The following is a 17,116-nucleotide window of genomic DNA, read 5'->3' on the forward strand; positions in this document are numbered from 1 at the left end:
ACACGGCTTTGGAGGCATAGTGACAGGAACCTCAACTGTCACACATGTAAGCTCACTGAATTGAAGATGTAGAAGATCATAAATGTGTCCATCCTTTAAGTTTAATGGTGGATGGCAGGTGATGCAGTAATACTGTCACTGACTGCAGCATCACTGGATTGAACAGACACATGAACTCACCGCCACAAACATCATATTACTTTCATGTTGTACTTTTCATGTCTGACAATAAATCATAATCATCAGTGAACCACGATGCTCTTTGGATCTTTTCTGGCTGTGCGTCTGACACGCTGCTCACTCCAAAGGATGAATGGGACATCGGAGCCAGGAGAAACCCATTCTGAGGATTATTTACCACAACAGCCAGATACGTTGACTGCAGCTTCAACCAACCTGCTGTGGTTCACTGACAAACCCAGCAGCTGCCACAGTCCTCACTCACAGCTCCTAACAACTACACTGGAAGTTCAGACAGTTTTATGCCTCATGATTCCCCACAGAAAGGAGCTGTCATTTACTGATGCTTCATAGATAACATACAGAATAATTAAGATCAATTTTATCCTGTTATCTTTCTGTTACACACTCTGTATTTATTATGTACAGCAGTCTGAAAATACAAACAGATAAACACATTCACTCAGTTGCAGCTCAATCGGAAACTACGAGGCTACAACTGTTGCGGCTGGACTTCCTCTAAGCTTACACTTGTTGCCACGACAACGGCAGCAGCGGCAGCGACCGTGTAATGTTTAACGGTTAGCACAATCCGACACCATTAACACGATATAAACACTACAAAACAACTATGTAAACAATATAAACAACAATATATGTTAGCACGTTAAGACTATACATTTACAGTGTCGACATATTGACAACATACTAACAAATATGACAGCGGTCGCTAACCGCCGCTACCGAACTCTCACTAACAGTTATATTTAGCCTAACACATTTAATGAGTAAACACAGTAACTAACACCACCGCGATTAAACAGGAAATAGCAAATACAAAGAAAAACATCTAAACATATGGGTGCTTGTGTAGACTAACGTTAGACTCACCTGAAAATACAAACAGATAAACACATTCACTCAGTTGCAGCTCAATCGGAAACTACGAGGCTACAACTGTTGCGGCTGGACTTCCTCTAAGCTTACACTTGTTGCCACGACAACGGGGGCCCGCAGCAACCACCCGTTGCTACCTTACGCCATCTACTGGCGTAAGGTGGTTATTTTAGTCCAGCCTAAATCAGGTGTGTCTGTCTACACAAATAAATAAACTGATTAAAATGATCAGGGTGCCACACCCTCCCCTACTTAGATAAATAAAAAAAATGTTGTTACACTTTTTTTTCCTCTTCAACTCACAATATTATACAAGTGTCTTTTCTTGAATAATAATTATGGTTACTACTGTTGGCATTTAGCTGTCAAATACAAGCAGCTACTTTGAGATTAAACACATGTAAATCCATAGAGATAAGCACCACTCGATTGACACATTGTAGGCTACCAAATTATGAGTAACCATTACTTGCCCCTTTCAAGATTAATAAACAGGTTCACCTCACTGTGATGAACTACTGTAACCAGACTCACTATTCGGCCAACACTTCACTTTAGTCTGTTACCACTCTTCTACTGTTTACATATCAAGACACCAAAACATGTATTTATCATATAGCAATTTGTGGCACTATACTGCACTGTTAAGACCTTTATAAAATGAATGTAATTCAGTCCATTGTTCTGTCAATGTTTTGCTTCAAGTGTTCTTTTTTTTCAGTGTCAGTCTCTTTAAACTGTAGCTATCAGTTTATCACAGTCCCAAACACATTGTTTGTGTCCATAAGCGCCCAGGGACGCCACAGTCTCTGAAAGCAAGATGCTGGTTGGTCCACCTCTAAACAGTCCATTAAACAGTCCATACCAGCTTCTCTGACGGTCGGTTGTCCCAGTGTATCATACATCAGCATCCTAGGCCGCCGCCGCTCTCTCTGAGGGTAAGTGTGGAATGCCAGAGGTGATGGCTCTTGTTCTTGATCAGAGTCTGTGTTCCCTTGTTGTTGTGGCTCTTCTTCATCAGATGTGTGCTCACTTTGTTGTTGCTGGTGGTGATGATCCTGTGTGATCTGCAGCTCAGGTTCGTCCTCTTCCACATCCTGTAGATCTGGTTCACTCTCTCTGTCCTGAAGTTCTCCCATCTGTTGTTCACAGGCCTCGGCGTCAGGGATCGGGACATTAACTCTGCCAGCATGGTCGTGTTGCCGTGACAACCTCCACACAAGTTCACCTTCATCCTCACTTTCCATGTCTGTGTCATGTTGTTACAGCTCTCTCATATTTTGTCTGAGACTTTTCTTCCTTTTGTCTTGTCCCTTTCTCTCTGGCTTGTCTACAGGTAAGCTGTCACATGGGAGCAACAAATTTCTGTGAACTGTGCGACTTTGGCCCCCTCTCTCTGGTCTGATCTCATACACAGGCATGTCAGGGCTCTTTTGACTTGCCACCACATACACGACCTCCTCCCAGTGTGAACGGAGCTTGCCGGGCCCACCTCTTTCTCTGAGATTGCGGAGCAGGACTCTGTTGCCAGGCTGCAGTTGAGCTCCGTAGATCTTCAATCTTTATTTTTTATAGAGCACCTTTCATACATGGGAATGCAACACAAAGTGCTTTACACACAGAAAAATAGAAACAGAAAAACAAATTACAAGTAAAAACCCCTCCCTCCCACACCCCATGATCTTTTGGTCGTAGTATTCTTTTCCTCTTGAAGCTTCTTTCTTAGCTGCTGTTGATGCAATTTCATAGGCTTCTTTCATTTGTGACTGCCATTTTTCCACATACTCTGTGTAGCTTAGTTGTTGTTCTTGTGATGGTAGGTTGAACAAGATGTCTACAGGAAGTCGGGGGGAACGGCCAAACAGCAGATAATAAGGAGAGAACCCAGTGGCCTCACTTCGAGTGCAATTGTAGGCGTGCACTACCTTTGACAGAGAGTTTTTCCAGTCTGCTTTTTCATCATCTGTCAGTGTCCTCAACATGGAAAGGAGGGTCCTGTTGAAACGCTCCACCTGACCATTTCCCTGTGGGTGATATGGGGTAGTATGGGAGCCACGCATGCCACAGATCTTTTGCAGCTGGGAAAACAGTTGATTTTTGAATTCTCTGCCCATGTCGTGATGAATCCTTGCAGGAAAGCCGAAGTCCAGGGCAAAGTGATTGAAGACTTTATCCACCACTGTTTTTGCTGACTTGTTCTTAGTTGCATAAGCTTGTGCGAAGCATGTGAAGTGGTCCATCACCACTAGAATGTATTCATAACCATGCTTGCAGGTCTCGAGATGTAAAAAGTCTATGGAGACGAGCTCGAAGGGATAAGTGGTGGTGATGGAGGTCAGTGGGGCTCTGGTTGTCTTACTTGGCCGTTTCCTCTTCAAACATTCACAAGCATGCATCACAAAATGCTCCACATCACTTTGCATTCGGGGCCAGTAGAATCTGTCTCTTATTAGTCCCAGAGTTCTTTCTGCTCCCAAATGTCCCATCTCTTTATGGAGTTCTCTAAATACAGTGTCTCTGTGCTCTTTTGGAAGGAGGAGCTGATCTCTGCCATTCGCTCTCCTATAGAGGACTCCATCCTCGTTTAAATACAGTCTGCTCCACTGTCTTAGTAGGATTCTGACCTCAGGTGGTTCTGTTTTCAGGGCACGACCTTTTGGCAGATAGTTGTTGGCTTTGTGTTGGAGGAAAGGGCCAATCACAGGATCTTGCTCCTGACTCACTCTGATGTCATCTGGTGAAAGACCCTTCCCCGCAGACAGGTATGTAGTGTCCTGCACTAAGCTGATAACACTCTGGCTGACTACAGTTGTCTCAGGAAAAATGTCATTTCTCTGTTGCACTATACTTTCCACAGCAGCTCCAATAACATCCTGCTTTACTTCTGCTGTGCACTGGGCCATGTACTGGTTGATGTCAAGGGGAAGCCGGGACAGTCCATCAGCATCAGCATTTCTTTTGCCTGGTCGGTATCTAATTGTGAAGTTGAAGTCGGCCAGTTCACCCACCCAGCGGTAGCCTGTTGCATTAAGTTTAGCTGTTGTCAGAACATATGTTAGGGGGTTGTTGTCTGTATAGACAACAAAATGTGGGGCATAATAAAGATAGTCTCTGAAGCGTTCACAAATTGACCATTTAAGGGCGAGGAACTCTAGCTTCCCAGAATGCATATGATAATTTTTCTCAGGGGGTGTTAATGTCCGTGAGCCATATGCTATGACCTTCATCTTGCCTGCTTGTTTCTGATATAACACTGCCCCTAAACCCTCTTGTGATGCATCACAGTGGAGAATGAATGACTCTGCAAAGTCAGGATAACCTAAAATAGGTGGCTCTGTTAGGCAGTCAGCTAACTTATTTAAAGTATCCTGGTGGCTCTGAGTCCAACTGATGGGTGTGCTGGGTGGTGGGCGGCCCTTGTGTCTTGTACTACTCACTTTTCCTTTTCTTTTGGACCCAGGTGGCAGGACTTTGTCTGGAGGCAGGGTCAGCAGCTGGTAGAGTGGTTTTGCAACCTTGGAGAAGTCTGGGATATAGGCCCTGTAGTAGGAGAGGAAACCAAGGACTCGGCTCAACTCCCCCACTGTTGACGGTGGCTGGTCTTTGAGTGCCTGAACAGGGGCTATTTCAGCTGGGTCCATGGTGTATCCCTCCGCTGATATCATCCGTCCGAGGAAGCGAACTCTTCTCTTGAAGACATCACATTTCTGCGGGCTGAGTTTGACACCGTGTTTTTGGTATCTCTGCAGGACAGCTTGGATGTGATCTACATGATTGTCAAAGGAGGGTGAGTGGACTAGATTGTCGTCTAAATAAGGCTGGCAGGTGACATCACGAAGCCCCTTCAGACAGTCCTCCATGCTCCGTTGAAACTCTGCTGGGGCTGAACTGAGGCCGAAGGGTATGCGGTTCCACTGGTACAAGCCCCAGGGTGTTATAAAAGCTGTGAGGGGGCGACTCTCTGGATCCAGGAACCCCTGGTGATATGCTTTGCCCTGATCAAGAACTGAAAACCAGGAGCTGCCATGTAGAGAGTCGGGCATATCTTGAATTCTGGGAATAGGGTGTCTGTCTGGCACTGACTTCCTGTTTAGTTCTCTATAATCACAGCACAGCCTCAGCTCACCTGACTTTTTGCGAACACAGACGATGGGGGAGGAGTAGGGTGACCTTGACTCTGAAATCCACCCGCGGTTCAGAAGATCTTGTAGATAATCTTTCACCTCTTGATGCAGGGGTTTTGGCACTGATATGTAGGTCTTACGAACAGGCGTAGTGTCATGTAATGTGATGTGCATGTTCAAAGTGGGAATGCACCCAACGTCCTTGTCATCATAAGCAAAAGCATGACACTCCTCTCTTAATACAAGCTTCACCCTCTCCTGTTGTTCTTTGCTGAGGTGGTCCAGGTTAACAGGAGGATCCCACTGAGATGGTCTGTGTCTGTGTTGTGTTTTGCTGGTTATCTCATTTAGTTGGATGTTGTTTTGTGCTGTTGCCACTTGTGTCTCATCAGACGACTCCACTGCAATGGGATACGCTGCTTTAATTTCTTCCAGGTGCCCCAGGATGGTGTGAGGATTTAAGGTGACGTCATGCTTGTTGGTGTTGGCTATTGAGACTGGAATATAGACTGACCTCCGCTCACTGACAATGACCAGTCCCTCCTGGATGACCAGACCCTCAGGCAGCTGTGATGTCTCATGTGGAACAAACAACAGACTTTGTCCTGCAAACTTGGCTCCCACATGTGCACGGATGGATGAGGTGGTTATCTGTTCAGCAGCCAGGTGTACTCCCCTTTTCCCTGTCAGCACTGTGCCCACACCGTGACCTGGATCTGGGGTCTGGAGTAACTTCAGCACTGATTTAACAGTTCTTGCAGACACTGAGAACATTCTGCTGATCTTCTGAATGTGATTTGACTGCTGTCTGCCCCATTTACCCACTACTTCTTCAATTACATTAAACCCGATGATCGGTTTCTCTGCAACATTGGGGTCACTGGACACTAACATGGGTACTAAGAGTCTCTTTCCTTCGTGTGTGTCACAGTCCAAGTAAAACTCTACTTCTACCCACCCATCGTATGGAATTTCACTCCCATTTGCAGCTACTGCTACCAGTGATTCTGTACCCAAAAGTTCAGCAAGGGGCAGGGGACCATGCATCTTCTCCCGATGAGACTGGTGAGCTTGTTTTGTCGCTGTGAAGGTACATAGTTGGCAGGTGTGTTATTTTTGGGCTGGTTGCTGGGTGGTTGTGGGATGGCAGAGGGAGTGTCTGTGTGATCACTTGGTGGATTTAGTGCATGTGAGGGTGTATTTTGCAGAGATACCATGTTCACTTGGGACCTGGAGGATGGAAAGGCTACTGTGGGTCCCGACTCAGCAACCCCCTCTCGTTTCCCTGCATGGGTCTGCCCTGCCTGCAGCTGCGGGAGAGGTGACCTTCCTGTCCACAACGATAGCAGTGTCTGCATGTGTCACCTGCTTGAGCCTCTCTGCATTGCTGACATCCTCTTGCCCATCTCGCAGCTGATGACGGCCGGGTGTTTGTACTTGGCCTTGACATTGTTGTTTCTCTTGCCTCGTTGAACATTTTCTTCACCTCAAGCACATCCGCCCTGAGGTCTGCAATGAGTTTCACAGTCTCTTGATCTGGTCCTTTACTCTGTCCTTGCTTTTTCTTTGTGGGGGCGACCCCGCCCACTGCCTCATCATTTGTGTCTGTCTCACTATGGCTGTTGTTGACTTGCAGCTCTGTGTGGATCTCATTTATTCTTGGTGGTCTGACTGCAGTGGTTCTCCTGAGCTTATTTTGTCTCTCTAGCTCAAGACTGGCAGCCTCATTCATTCTTTCGATCAGCACCTCGTCTTTGACTCTGGGGTTACTAAGGTAGGGTTTCAGCTGAAACTTCACTGCCTCACTGAACAGACCAGTCTCTAATGAGCGAAGGAACTTGCGCTGGATTAAATCTGAGCTGAACTGGTCCCCCTCGTCTTCATCACCAGACTTCCAGAGGAGTTTCTCCCTGAGCTCTATTGCCCTGAACAGAAACTCCTGGGCAGATTCTTTGGGTTCTTGTGAAATGTTCATGAGTCTGTGAAGCAGGTCTGATGATGAGTCAACCTTGCAGGGTTCCTACACATTTGAAATTTCCAAATTCCATACTTTTTCCAGACTTCTGGGTAAAAAAATTAAAATAATTTGTGATATTTGAGTAAATAGTTGTGCATTATATAAAAAATCATGCAATTAATCATTTGTTTTCATTATTCTGAATGTGTATGTCATTATGTAACCAAATAATTTCCAGGAGATTGTAGCTATCCACAAGTTTCCGAACGTCATCTATGGTCAAAACCGGAAGCCGGTTTTGCCGGTTTGGTGGAATTGTACGTTTATGTTTCCATGGTTTTCAGTCGTTGTCATAGTTGCGGTAAACGCATGGATCTATTAACGCTGGCTTTTAACACGGATGATGTCAGTCTGTGTGATATCCACTGTTAAAAGCTGGTGTGATGATCCATTCGTTTTACAGATTTTCATTGAAAAAAAACCAAACAAAAAACATGCATTTACCACGACTAGGCCTACCGAAACCATGGAAACGTAAATATAAAATTCCACCGGAAGAGCAAAACCGGCAAAACAGGCTACGTTTTTGACGTTCGGAAAAAGGTGGATAGGTACAATAGCACATAGAAAACTAGAAAATTTCCTCTCGGGAAATTTTGAATGGGCCGCGGGGCTACTGCCGATTTTGCCATCTCTGTCAACATGGGAATCAAACCCACGATCTTAAGCGCAAGACAGAGCTGATCAGACAGACACATGATCATCTTTCTATAAGCACTGATATGGAGGAGCTGTAACCACATTAGGTTAACTGTGTGTGTGTGTGTGTGTGTGTGTGTGTGTGTGTGTGTGTGTGACTATGAGCTGCATCCTGTGTCAGTCTGATTTAGCTGTGTCTGTGTTTATAAACATTTAAACGAGCGGCAGGTGGATTGTTTATGAAGTTAACGAGCTGTGGCCTGAGGATCAAAGAGGTTACCACGGCGATAGGGGCCCCGCAGGCTGAGACAGACAGAAACGTGGAGAAAAAGAGTGATTTTCTGCCTCTGCACCGGCCTCACATTTAGGCTTAGCATGACAAAACGGTAACTCCTATCAGAACAAAACACAGATCAACGTTGCTCTAAGGACTCACTGAAAATTTCGGTACGATTTGGTGTTTCTACAGTAAATATTTTGGCGACGCTGGCAGTTTTAAAACATCAGGCCGTTCTGCTTCTCTCAGAAAATATTTGTATTGGACTCAATGAGGAGCAGGGACAGACGTGGCCGCACTCAGAGGCTGATTCTGTAAGTCTCTCTGATATTTTGAGCACATGACATGAGAGATAACAAGTTTGTCTTACAAATTCTGAAAAAATTATGTCTGTAGAGTGTAAATTGTGGCCGTGCTGACAGTTTATCCAGAAAAAATACAGAATGTTTCTTCACTCTCTCCCACTCTAACCGATGATGTCACGCACTCTGACACGAACATTCTGTCCAATACACACCCATTATAATCTCATAATTTCTCCAAAAATGATCATGGTCATTGATCAGGGATTGATCAAAAACTATATGACCTATCAAAACGTGGAGTAATACGACAATACACAAGACTTGTGTCTACTGTTTAAAGTTTAAATGGAGTCTCTAGGTGAAAGTATGCCTGAGCAGTAGACGTTTGTTAAACTCCAATGATTGGTCTTTTTTTTCCGCCCGTCCCATTGACTTACATGCAAAAATTTTGCGCAGTAAATCGCGACTTACGTCGCGAAAAATTCGTAAACTGTTGAGAAAAGTAATAGCACAGCGATTGGTGTGTCAGGTGTGTCTGTCTACACAAATAAATAAACTGATTAAAATGATCAGGGTGCCACATTTCCATTTGGGACAAAAGTTTTATTTACAAGATTAAATTGACACATTCTCTACACACACGCACACAAAATAACAGCCTTGTCCATGGTGCTGTGACACTCAACCCCTGAACCAGTTATACCACCAATGATGCACACATCATGTCCACACAACGATGGGACTTACAAGTTTTCATTCACCACACACACTCATTAATTCACAGCACAAACTCATATACTCAACGCTACACCGTCGCTGAAAGACAGACAGTGATACATGTTGTTCAACCAAGCCTGGATAGAAGGAGAATGTCCAGTTATTATTTTCTCATGTCAACTGGACTGTGAGTTTATTTAATGGTTGTGTTGGAGACAGAGAAGGAACTCATTTCTGGACACATGCTGATGACTTTAAAGTTGATATGACAGTAAATAAAGGTCAGGATCAAACTTTAAATGTTGTGTCTCTCTCTGCAGACTCAGTCAGGCTGGTGAATGGGACCAGTGTGTGTTCAGGCAGACTGGAGGTCAAGTCCAACCAGTCTAACCAGTGGTGGTCCTCAGTGTGTGAAGATGACTTTGACCAGCAGGATGCAGAGGTGGTCTGTAGGGAACTTGGCTGTGGGGCTCCTTCAGTCCTCCAGGGGGCGCTCTATGGAGCAGACGAGGCTCCAATGTGGACCAAAGAGTTCCAGTGTGGAGGCCATGAGTCAGCTCTCCTGGACTGTAGAAGCTCAGGCTCAACTAGAACCAGCTGCTCACCTGGCAAAGCTGTTGGACTCACCTGCTCAGACAGAGGTGGAGCTACAGTTTGGATTTGCTTCATTTCTGTTTGAATCAAACTCACTTATTTTACTCTTCACTCTCTTCTCTGTGTTCAGAGTCTGTCAGGTTGGTGGGAGGAGCCAGTCGCTGTGCAGGTGAACTGCAGCTGAAACAAGGAGAGTGGAGACCAGTGGACAGCAAGTTCTCCTGGAACCGTAAGGCAGCATCTGTAGCCTGTAGAGATCTGGACTGTGGCTCTGTTGTTTCAACAACAACAAGAAGAAAGGAGTCCTCAGAGAGGTCTGTGTGGGGGATCAGCACTGACTGTGTTCGGTCTGGATCTACCCTGAGGGACTGTTCATCACCATCATCCTCTTCCTCCACCGTGGAGATCACCTGTTCAGGTAAGTCCATCAGTGACATCATCAGTGACAGTCAGGTTTAGTGTCTTCCTTTGTTGCGGAGGTAGAAATGTTCAGTAACATGTTCTTTTTGTATTTAAGTGAGTGAAGGTCTGAAAACAAGACATTTAATATCTCAACATGTTACATCATCGTCTGTATTGGAGAACCCCCCACCCACTCATGGGCTCCTTGCAGGTACAGGTAAAGCTAACCCCTGAGCAGGGGAGGATCAGAATACATGTAAGCTCACTGAACTGAAGATGTAGAACAACATTATCATTAGGGTTGGGCACCGAAAAATGGTTCTAAATAGGAACCGGTTCCTAACGTCCGGTTCCGGAATCGTTAAGAAGCCGTTTGAATTTCGATCCTTTTTTTTGTTCCTAAATGTCCGCACTAGTTTGTTTGTTTTACTCGCTCGCACTAGTTTGAAGTAATTTGACCCGCCCTGCTCCACCGCATCTATTTTCACAACCCTCCCCGCCGCTATTAAACGTCAGACAGCGGCTTTTTACTTTGAAAGGGCAGACAGAGGCGCTGTGTTGCCGGTAGCTTGTCAGTGTGGAGCTCGTGAGGAGTGGGAGAGTCACAGTGCAGCGAGTGCAGTAGCCGCAGCCACCACCGTCTCTCACTCTCCCCTGTCCCTTCTCTCAGTGAAACCAACCCCACTCTGCTGATGCGCCCAGCCGCCGTCAAACCCGGTTCCTTCACACCTCCGCCAGCTTTCCCGTCGACATTAGCGCGCCCCTGATAACACACTCTGGACTTCATCATCAGTTTTTTTAATGACCCGCCCGGCCCCGCACTGCAAATAAAGTAAACATTTCTTGACCGGTACCGCGCGTCACTAGTGTACAGACCTCCTAAGCCTGAGAAGGCAGACATGATTATCTTCTTAAACAAAAACTGTTTTTGATTTGTCATCATCACTACTCCAGTGTTTGTTTTATTTTGTTGCATACAGTCACCTGTTCTGCAGCTCTTTGTATGTTAGACTGCTTGCCAAGTTTCAGTTTTATAGTTACAGTTAGGGACCCTCCCTTTTAATTGAATACCAAGTTGGCAAAATCTATTTTTGGAGGCCTTTTGGAGGTCTTACAAGCTGTGTAAGCTGTATGTTTGAAGTCCAAGCATGCATGCAAAAATGGCCTGTGTGAAGAGTTTGTCAAATAAAAAAATATCCAGTGAAATAAGTTGTGACCTGTTGACCTGCACCTCAAAGAATCGGATGATGGGTTGATGCCCAACCCTAATTATTATACATGTGTCCATCCTTTAAAGGTGTACAGAAATGGCCGTTTGTCCTGTTTGTCGCGCCAAGTTGTCACGAGCTGCAACACGAGTTTACCCGAGTAAGGAAAACGAATTTGATTGGTCGTTATCAAGTGGGCGGGATATTCAAAGCTTGAGGCGAGACCGAGCTCGGTGTGTGTGTGCGTGCCTCAGACGTTTGAATGATGGATCCAATATCAGTGGCTGATGAATCGCGTGCAGGCTGACGTATAATCCGTGCGCCTGCATTAGCCAATGCGAAAAAAAAATACCACACTTTCATCCCGGATTTACTCAAAAATAGAATTTTGCACAAAGTTTGGCCTACATCGTCTGATAGATGAGTTATTACACTAATTTAATGACCCAGAGTGGGCTCAAATTCAATTTTCTTTTCTGTACAGCTTTAAGTTTGATGGTGGACGGCAGGTGATGCAGTGATACTGTCACTGACTGCAGCATCACTGGATTGAACAGACACATGAACTCACCACAAGAAACATCATATTACTTTCATATTGTACTTTTCATGTCAGACAATAAATCATAATCATCAGTGAACCACGATGCTCTTTGGATCTTTTCTGGCTGTGTGTCTGACACGCTGCTCACTCCAAAGGATGAATGGGACATCAGAGCCAGGAGAAACCCATTCTAAGGATTATTTACCACAACAGCCAGATACGTTGGCTGCAGCTTCAACCAACCTGCTGTGGTTCACTGACAAACCCAGCAGCTGCCACAGTCCTCACTCACAGCTCCTTTAATAACAACTACACTGGAAGTTCAGACAGTTTGATGCCTCATGATTCCCCACAGAAAGGAGCTGTCATTTACTGATGCTTTATGGATAAAATACAGAACAATTAAGATCAAATTTGTCTTGTTATCTCTCATTGAGAACAAAAGTTTTATTTACAAGATTAAACTGACACGTTCTCTACACACACACACACACACACAAAATAACAGCCTTGTCCATGGTGCTGTGACACTCGACCCCTGAACCAGTTATACAACCACTGATGCACACATAAACACAATAAAATAAATAATAAAACAAAAACACTCCCAAATCTAAATGAAACAGAGCAGAAAGAAGAATAATCGTATTTAATCTGCCCCTTTATTTTAGATGATTTCACAAATAATTTAAAGCAAGTTTTCCACTACCAGTTACTTAGACTGAGGTGGAGAGAGTCGCCACATTTAAATTTCTGGGCATCAAAATCTCTGAAGATCTCACCTGGCCCAATAACATCTCAGACCTGGTGGGGAAAGCCCGACAGCGTCTGTACTTCCTGAGAAGGCTGAAGAAGTTTGGCATGCCAAGCCACATCCTCAGCAATTTCTACAGATGCACAGTTGAGAGCATCTTCAGTTACTCCATCCTGTCTGGTTTGGTAACAGCACAGCACAGGACAGAAAAGCCTTACAGCGTGTAGTGAAGACAGCACAAAAGATCATTGGGACAGCACTGCCTACACTGGAGGACATCAATAACACCAGAGTTCTCAGGAGGGCTCACAAAATCATAAAGGACATCACCCACCCACAACACAAACTGTTTGAGCTCCTGCCATCTGGGAAAAGATACAGGAGCCTAGCAGCCAGAACAACCAGGCTGAAGGACAGCTTTTTCCCCCAAGCTGTCAGACTCCTGAACAAAATCCTCCCACTGCCCCTGCCCCCTACCACTGCGGATTGCCCTATGTCACTTTATCTTTTTTATTGTTTTGCATTATTTATTTATAACTGCTCTTGCACTATTTATTTATTCATTGCTGTCATTTTAACTAGTGTTGTTTTTATTATTACTTGTTTTTATAATGTTGCCGGAGGTATTATCACGGAGTAAGAATTTCATTGTACTGTGTGACGCTGTCCCTATATATGACAATAAAGATTTGAAATTTGAAATGTTTTCTCATTTTTACCTGTAACCGCCACGTTCGAGAATTCACCGATTTGCGCCGACATTATTGGGCTTGCTGCGCTGTGTGTGTGTCCAGTCTGGCTACTTCACACACGCACGGCGCAGAAATTATTTTCCAGACTGGACAGACTGGTTGTGGAAGAGGTGTAGCCTACATGCAGGGGGATATCAAAAGAAAACGAAATTCGTTTTATAAGGCCAGTATTTAGGAGTAAAGTAGTGTAAATGCACAGGGGAAAAAACAGAGTCGCTGTGTTTTTCATGTAAAGTGCTGACGTCAGCACGTGTGCGGGGGAGAGGGGGGGGAGGTTCATCATTACCACCACTACTTCAGACACTTACACTTGTTTGGTGTTTTCAGCTGTATATTTGATGCTGTTGGACCCAGGAAGAATAGCTGTGGCTTTGCTGCAGCTAATGGGGATCTTAATAATAAACAAACTCCGCGCTTCTCTCTCCCTCGCACACTGCAGTTCTCCGACTCAGCAGCGGCGTCGCCAATTCCTCCTGTTCTTCAAAAAGCGTGTAAATCACGGTACGCCATGGTCAGACTGGTCGTAAATTTCTGCACTTTCTCCCGACAGGTTTTGGTTTGATAGATAGATCCCAAATAAAAACGTGTATCTACAATGATAAATGAGGTCCTATGACTTTAAAGTTCATATGACAGTAAATAAAGGTCAGGATCAAACTTTAAAGGTACATTGTGTAACTTCTTCTGTTATCTATTCACGGAAATCGATTATTTCGTTCAAAAGTACGTTTTTCATTCATCAATGATCCCCCCCATCAACAAACTGAAGTGTTCCGGTAAGCTCTGAATGAGCCGTTCATATCATTCATATCTACATCGATTGGGCAAACTTGGTTGGTAGCTGACATGTCGATTCGCCATGTTTTTACGTTCAGTGGCAGCGTGACGGTAGGAAACCACGGAAACTCACCAGAGACACCGGAGCTGTCGGCTCAGGTGGAGGTGGCGTCTGTGAAAAGTCACTGCGGTGCAGTGAGGACTGTGAGGACTGCACCTGAATGCTGCATTCAGATGCAGTCGGAAAAACGGCCGTCGGTAACAAACCAGATGTCATTTTAGTCACAGAAGTCCAGAGAAAGCCGGTAAAACGTGGGTCAGGTAAACAATACGACATCACCATGACAACATATTGTCACGTGTATTGTTTTGCTTTGCCCTGACCAGCCACTTGTTTACATAGAGGCTTGTTTATGCCGTTACCTGCAGCGGCTGTTGTCCGTCTGCCTTAAGCCCGATTTCACGTGAATGCAGCATGAAAAATACGACTTGAGTTGCTTGCGATCTACAACCGCACCACTAGATGGGAGTAATTCTTACACAATGTACCTTTAAGTGTTGTGTCTCTCTCTGCAGACTCTGTCCGGCTGGTGAATGGGACCAGTCTGTGTTCAGGCAGACTGGAGGTCAAGTCCAACCAGTCTGACCAGTGGTGGTCCTCAGTGTGTGAAGATGACTTTGACCAGCAGGATGCAGAGGTTGTCTGTAGGGAGCTTGGCTGTGGGGCTCCTTCAGTCCTCCAGGGGGCGCTCTATGGAGCAGTGGAGGCTCCAATGTGGACCAAAGAGTTCCAGTGTGGAGGCCATGAGTCAGCTCTCCTGGACTGTAGAAGCTCAGGCTCAACTAGAACCAGCTGCTCACCTGGCAAAGCTGTTGGACTCACCTGCTCAGGTACAAGTGGAGCTACAGTTTGGATTTGCTTCATTTCTGTTTGAATCAAACTCACTTCTTTTACTCTTCACTCTCTTCTCTGTGTTCAGAGTCTGTCAGGTTGGTGGGAGGAGCCAGTCGCTGTGCAGGTGAACTGCAGCTGAAACAAGGAGAGTGGAGACCAATGGGCGACTACAACTGGAACCTGAAGGCAGCATCTGTAGCCTGTAGAGATCTGGACTGTGGCTCTGCTGTTTCAACAGGAAGAAGAAATAGGTCCTCAGAGAGGTCTGTGTGGTGGATCAACACTTACTGTGTTCAGTCTGGATCTACGCTGAGGGAGTGTTCATCATCATCATCATCATCATCATACTACTCTCCCTTCACCGTGGAGGTCACCTGTTCAGGTAAGTCCATCAGTTGGTAGTATACAATATAATATAATATAATATAATATAATATAATATAATATAATATAATGTAATATAATATAGGCTATTTCCGTTCATCTACAGTGACAGTCAGTCGTCTCCACTGAACTGAAGATGTAGAACAACATTATCATAAATGTGTCCATCCTTTAAGTTTGATGGTGGACGGCAGGTGATGCAGTGATACTGTCACTGACTGCAGCATCACTGGATTGAACAGACACATGAACTCACCACCACAAACATCATATTACTTTCAGCCAATCATCTCTCTGTTTACAGACCTGCTGGTCCAGCCAATCATCTCTGTGTCCTCCATGGACGGGGTCTCCCAGGCCCAGCAGCAGGGGTTTTCAGGCGTGTTGATGGGCTCCAACTTCACCATCAGCTGCTCCATCCAGCCACAGTACCCAGGAGGCTCCTTCCAGCTCACCTTCACCTCCTCCAACACAACGGACAACTACACCCAGCCAGCTGTCAATCACTCCGCCTCCTTCCTGTTTCCTGCTGCAGAGCCCGCCCACCAAGGAAACTACAGCTGTGTTTATCACCTCAACGTTTTTTCTCATAACTTCTCCTCTGAGAGCCGTCGACTGTCCCTCACTGTCTCAGGTGAGTTGAAGCACATTTCACCTGTCTGTGCTCAGGGGCCCATTGTCTCTTCATCCGTCCATGTTGCTGTAGTGAAAAGTCCACGACAGGAGAGGATCCAGTGAAGGTACATGAGCACCATGATGGAAAGAAACTGGGTTTTACATGATGAGTCAGACGTCAGCAGGATGACTCAGCTTCACCAGGATCATGTTTGGTAAACTGCCTGTAAAGATGGTGATTAACACTCACCTGAGACATTTCAACCAGACACAGGCTGGAAGGAGACAAGAAGCTTCAGTTCATCCTTTCAGACTAACTCTGTCCACCTGTTGTGTCTGTCCAACATCGTCAGTGCACAGAGACGATCAGATGACCTCATTCTCTAAGAACTGACTCAAACATGTTGAGGTTTATTTAATGAAGCTGTTGTACTCGTGTCATGTTTTCTAACGTGATGACTGAATGTGTCTCATCAGATCCAACAGATCCAACAGGTCATATCATCAGACTGGTCGTCCTGCCACTCGGTCTGCTGCTGATGATCACTGTCATCTGTCTCAGCCTTAAAGGAGCTGTATGTAAGAAATGTGTGGTAAGTAATCATACATTCACCCAAGGTACCAGACTCACCTTTGTTGACCTGAGCTCTGTCTGACATGAAGCTCTCAGCTCCTGTATGTTGAACTGAAGTCTTGTGTCTGTGTGCTGCCACATCTCTCCAGGCCACCAGGGGGCAGAGTCCAGTCCAACAGGAGGCCATAGAGCTGCAGTCTTTGAACCTGGGTGTTTCCACAGCTGACGGAGGGCCAGCTGAAGAAGAAGGAGTCCAGGCTGCTGCAGAGGACGAACTTGTCTAACATCCAGACTCGTCAGCTGCCACACACCTGTCCATCAGCTCAGTCAACGATCCAGCATCGTCCCTCAGATGTTCCCTTTAGAGTTTCACTGAGATCCTGCAGGAGGAAATCATCTGTGGTTTCATCTCTCCTCTCAGTCTCATGTGATCAACAGGTTTTTGCAGCACAGTATCTCTC

General features: G+C 45.4%; 1 protein-coding gene across 1 annotated transcript in view; it reads left to right on the plus strand.

Annotated features, from left to right (window-relative positions):
- Positions 1–16,763, plus strand: part of LOC146967154 (scavenger receptor cysteine-rich type 1 protein M130-like) — a 54,758-nt gene extending 37,995 nt beyond the window's left edge. Inside the window, exons 7-12 of the mRNA XM_085762183.1 lie at positions 9,477–9,797; positions 9,881–10,168; positions 14,764–15,084; positions 15,168–15,464; positions 15,771–16,100; positions 16,559–16,763. Of these exons, the coding sequence (XP_085618309.1) occupies positions 9,477–9,797; positions 9,881–10,168; positions 14,764–15,084; positions 15,168–15,464; positions 15,771–16,100; positions 16,559–16,737 (1,736 nt within the window). The 3' untranslated portion in view covers positions 16,738–16,763. The remainder of the gene's footprint in view (positions 1–9,476; positions 9,798–9,880; positions 10,169–14,763; positions 15,085–15,167; positions 15,465–15,770; positions 16,101–16,558) is intronic.
- The last annotated feature ends 353 nt before the right edge of the window (positions 16,764–17,116 follow it).

This window comes from Trachurus japonicus, chromosome 19 (genome assembly GCF_045865225.1).
Source record: "Trachurus japonicus isolate A0001 chromosome 19, Traja_1.0".
Lineage (NCBI taxonomy): Eukaryota > Metazoa > Chordata > Actinopteri > Carangiformes > Carangidae > Trachurus > Trachurus japonicus.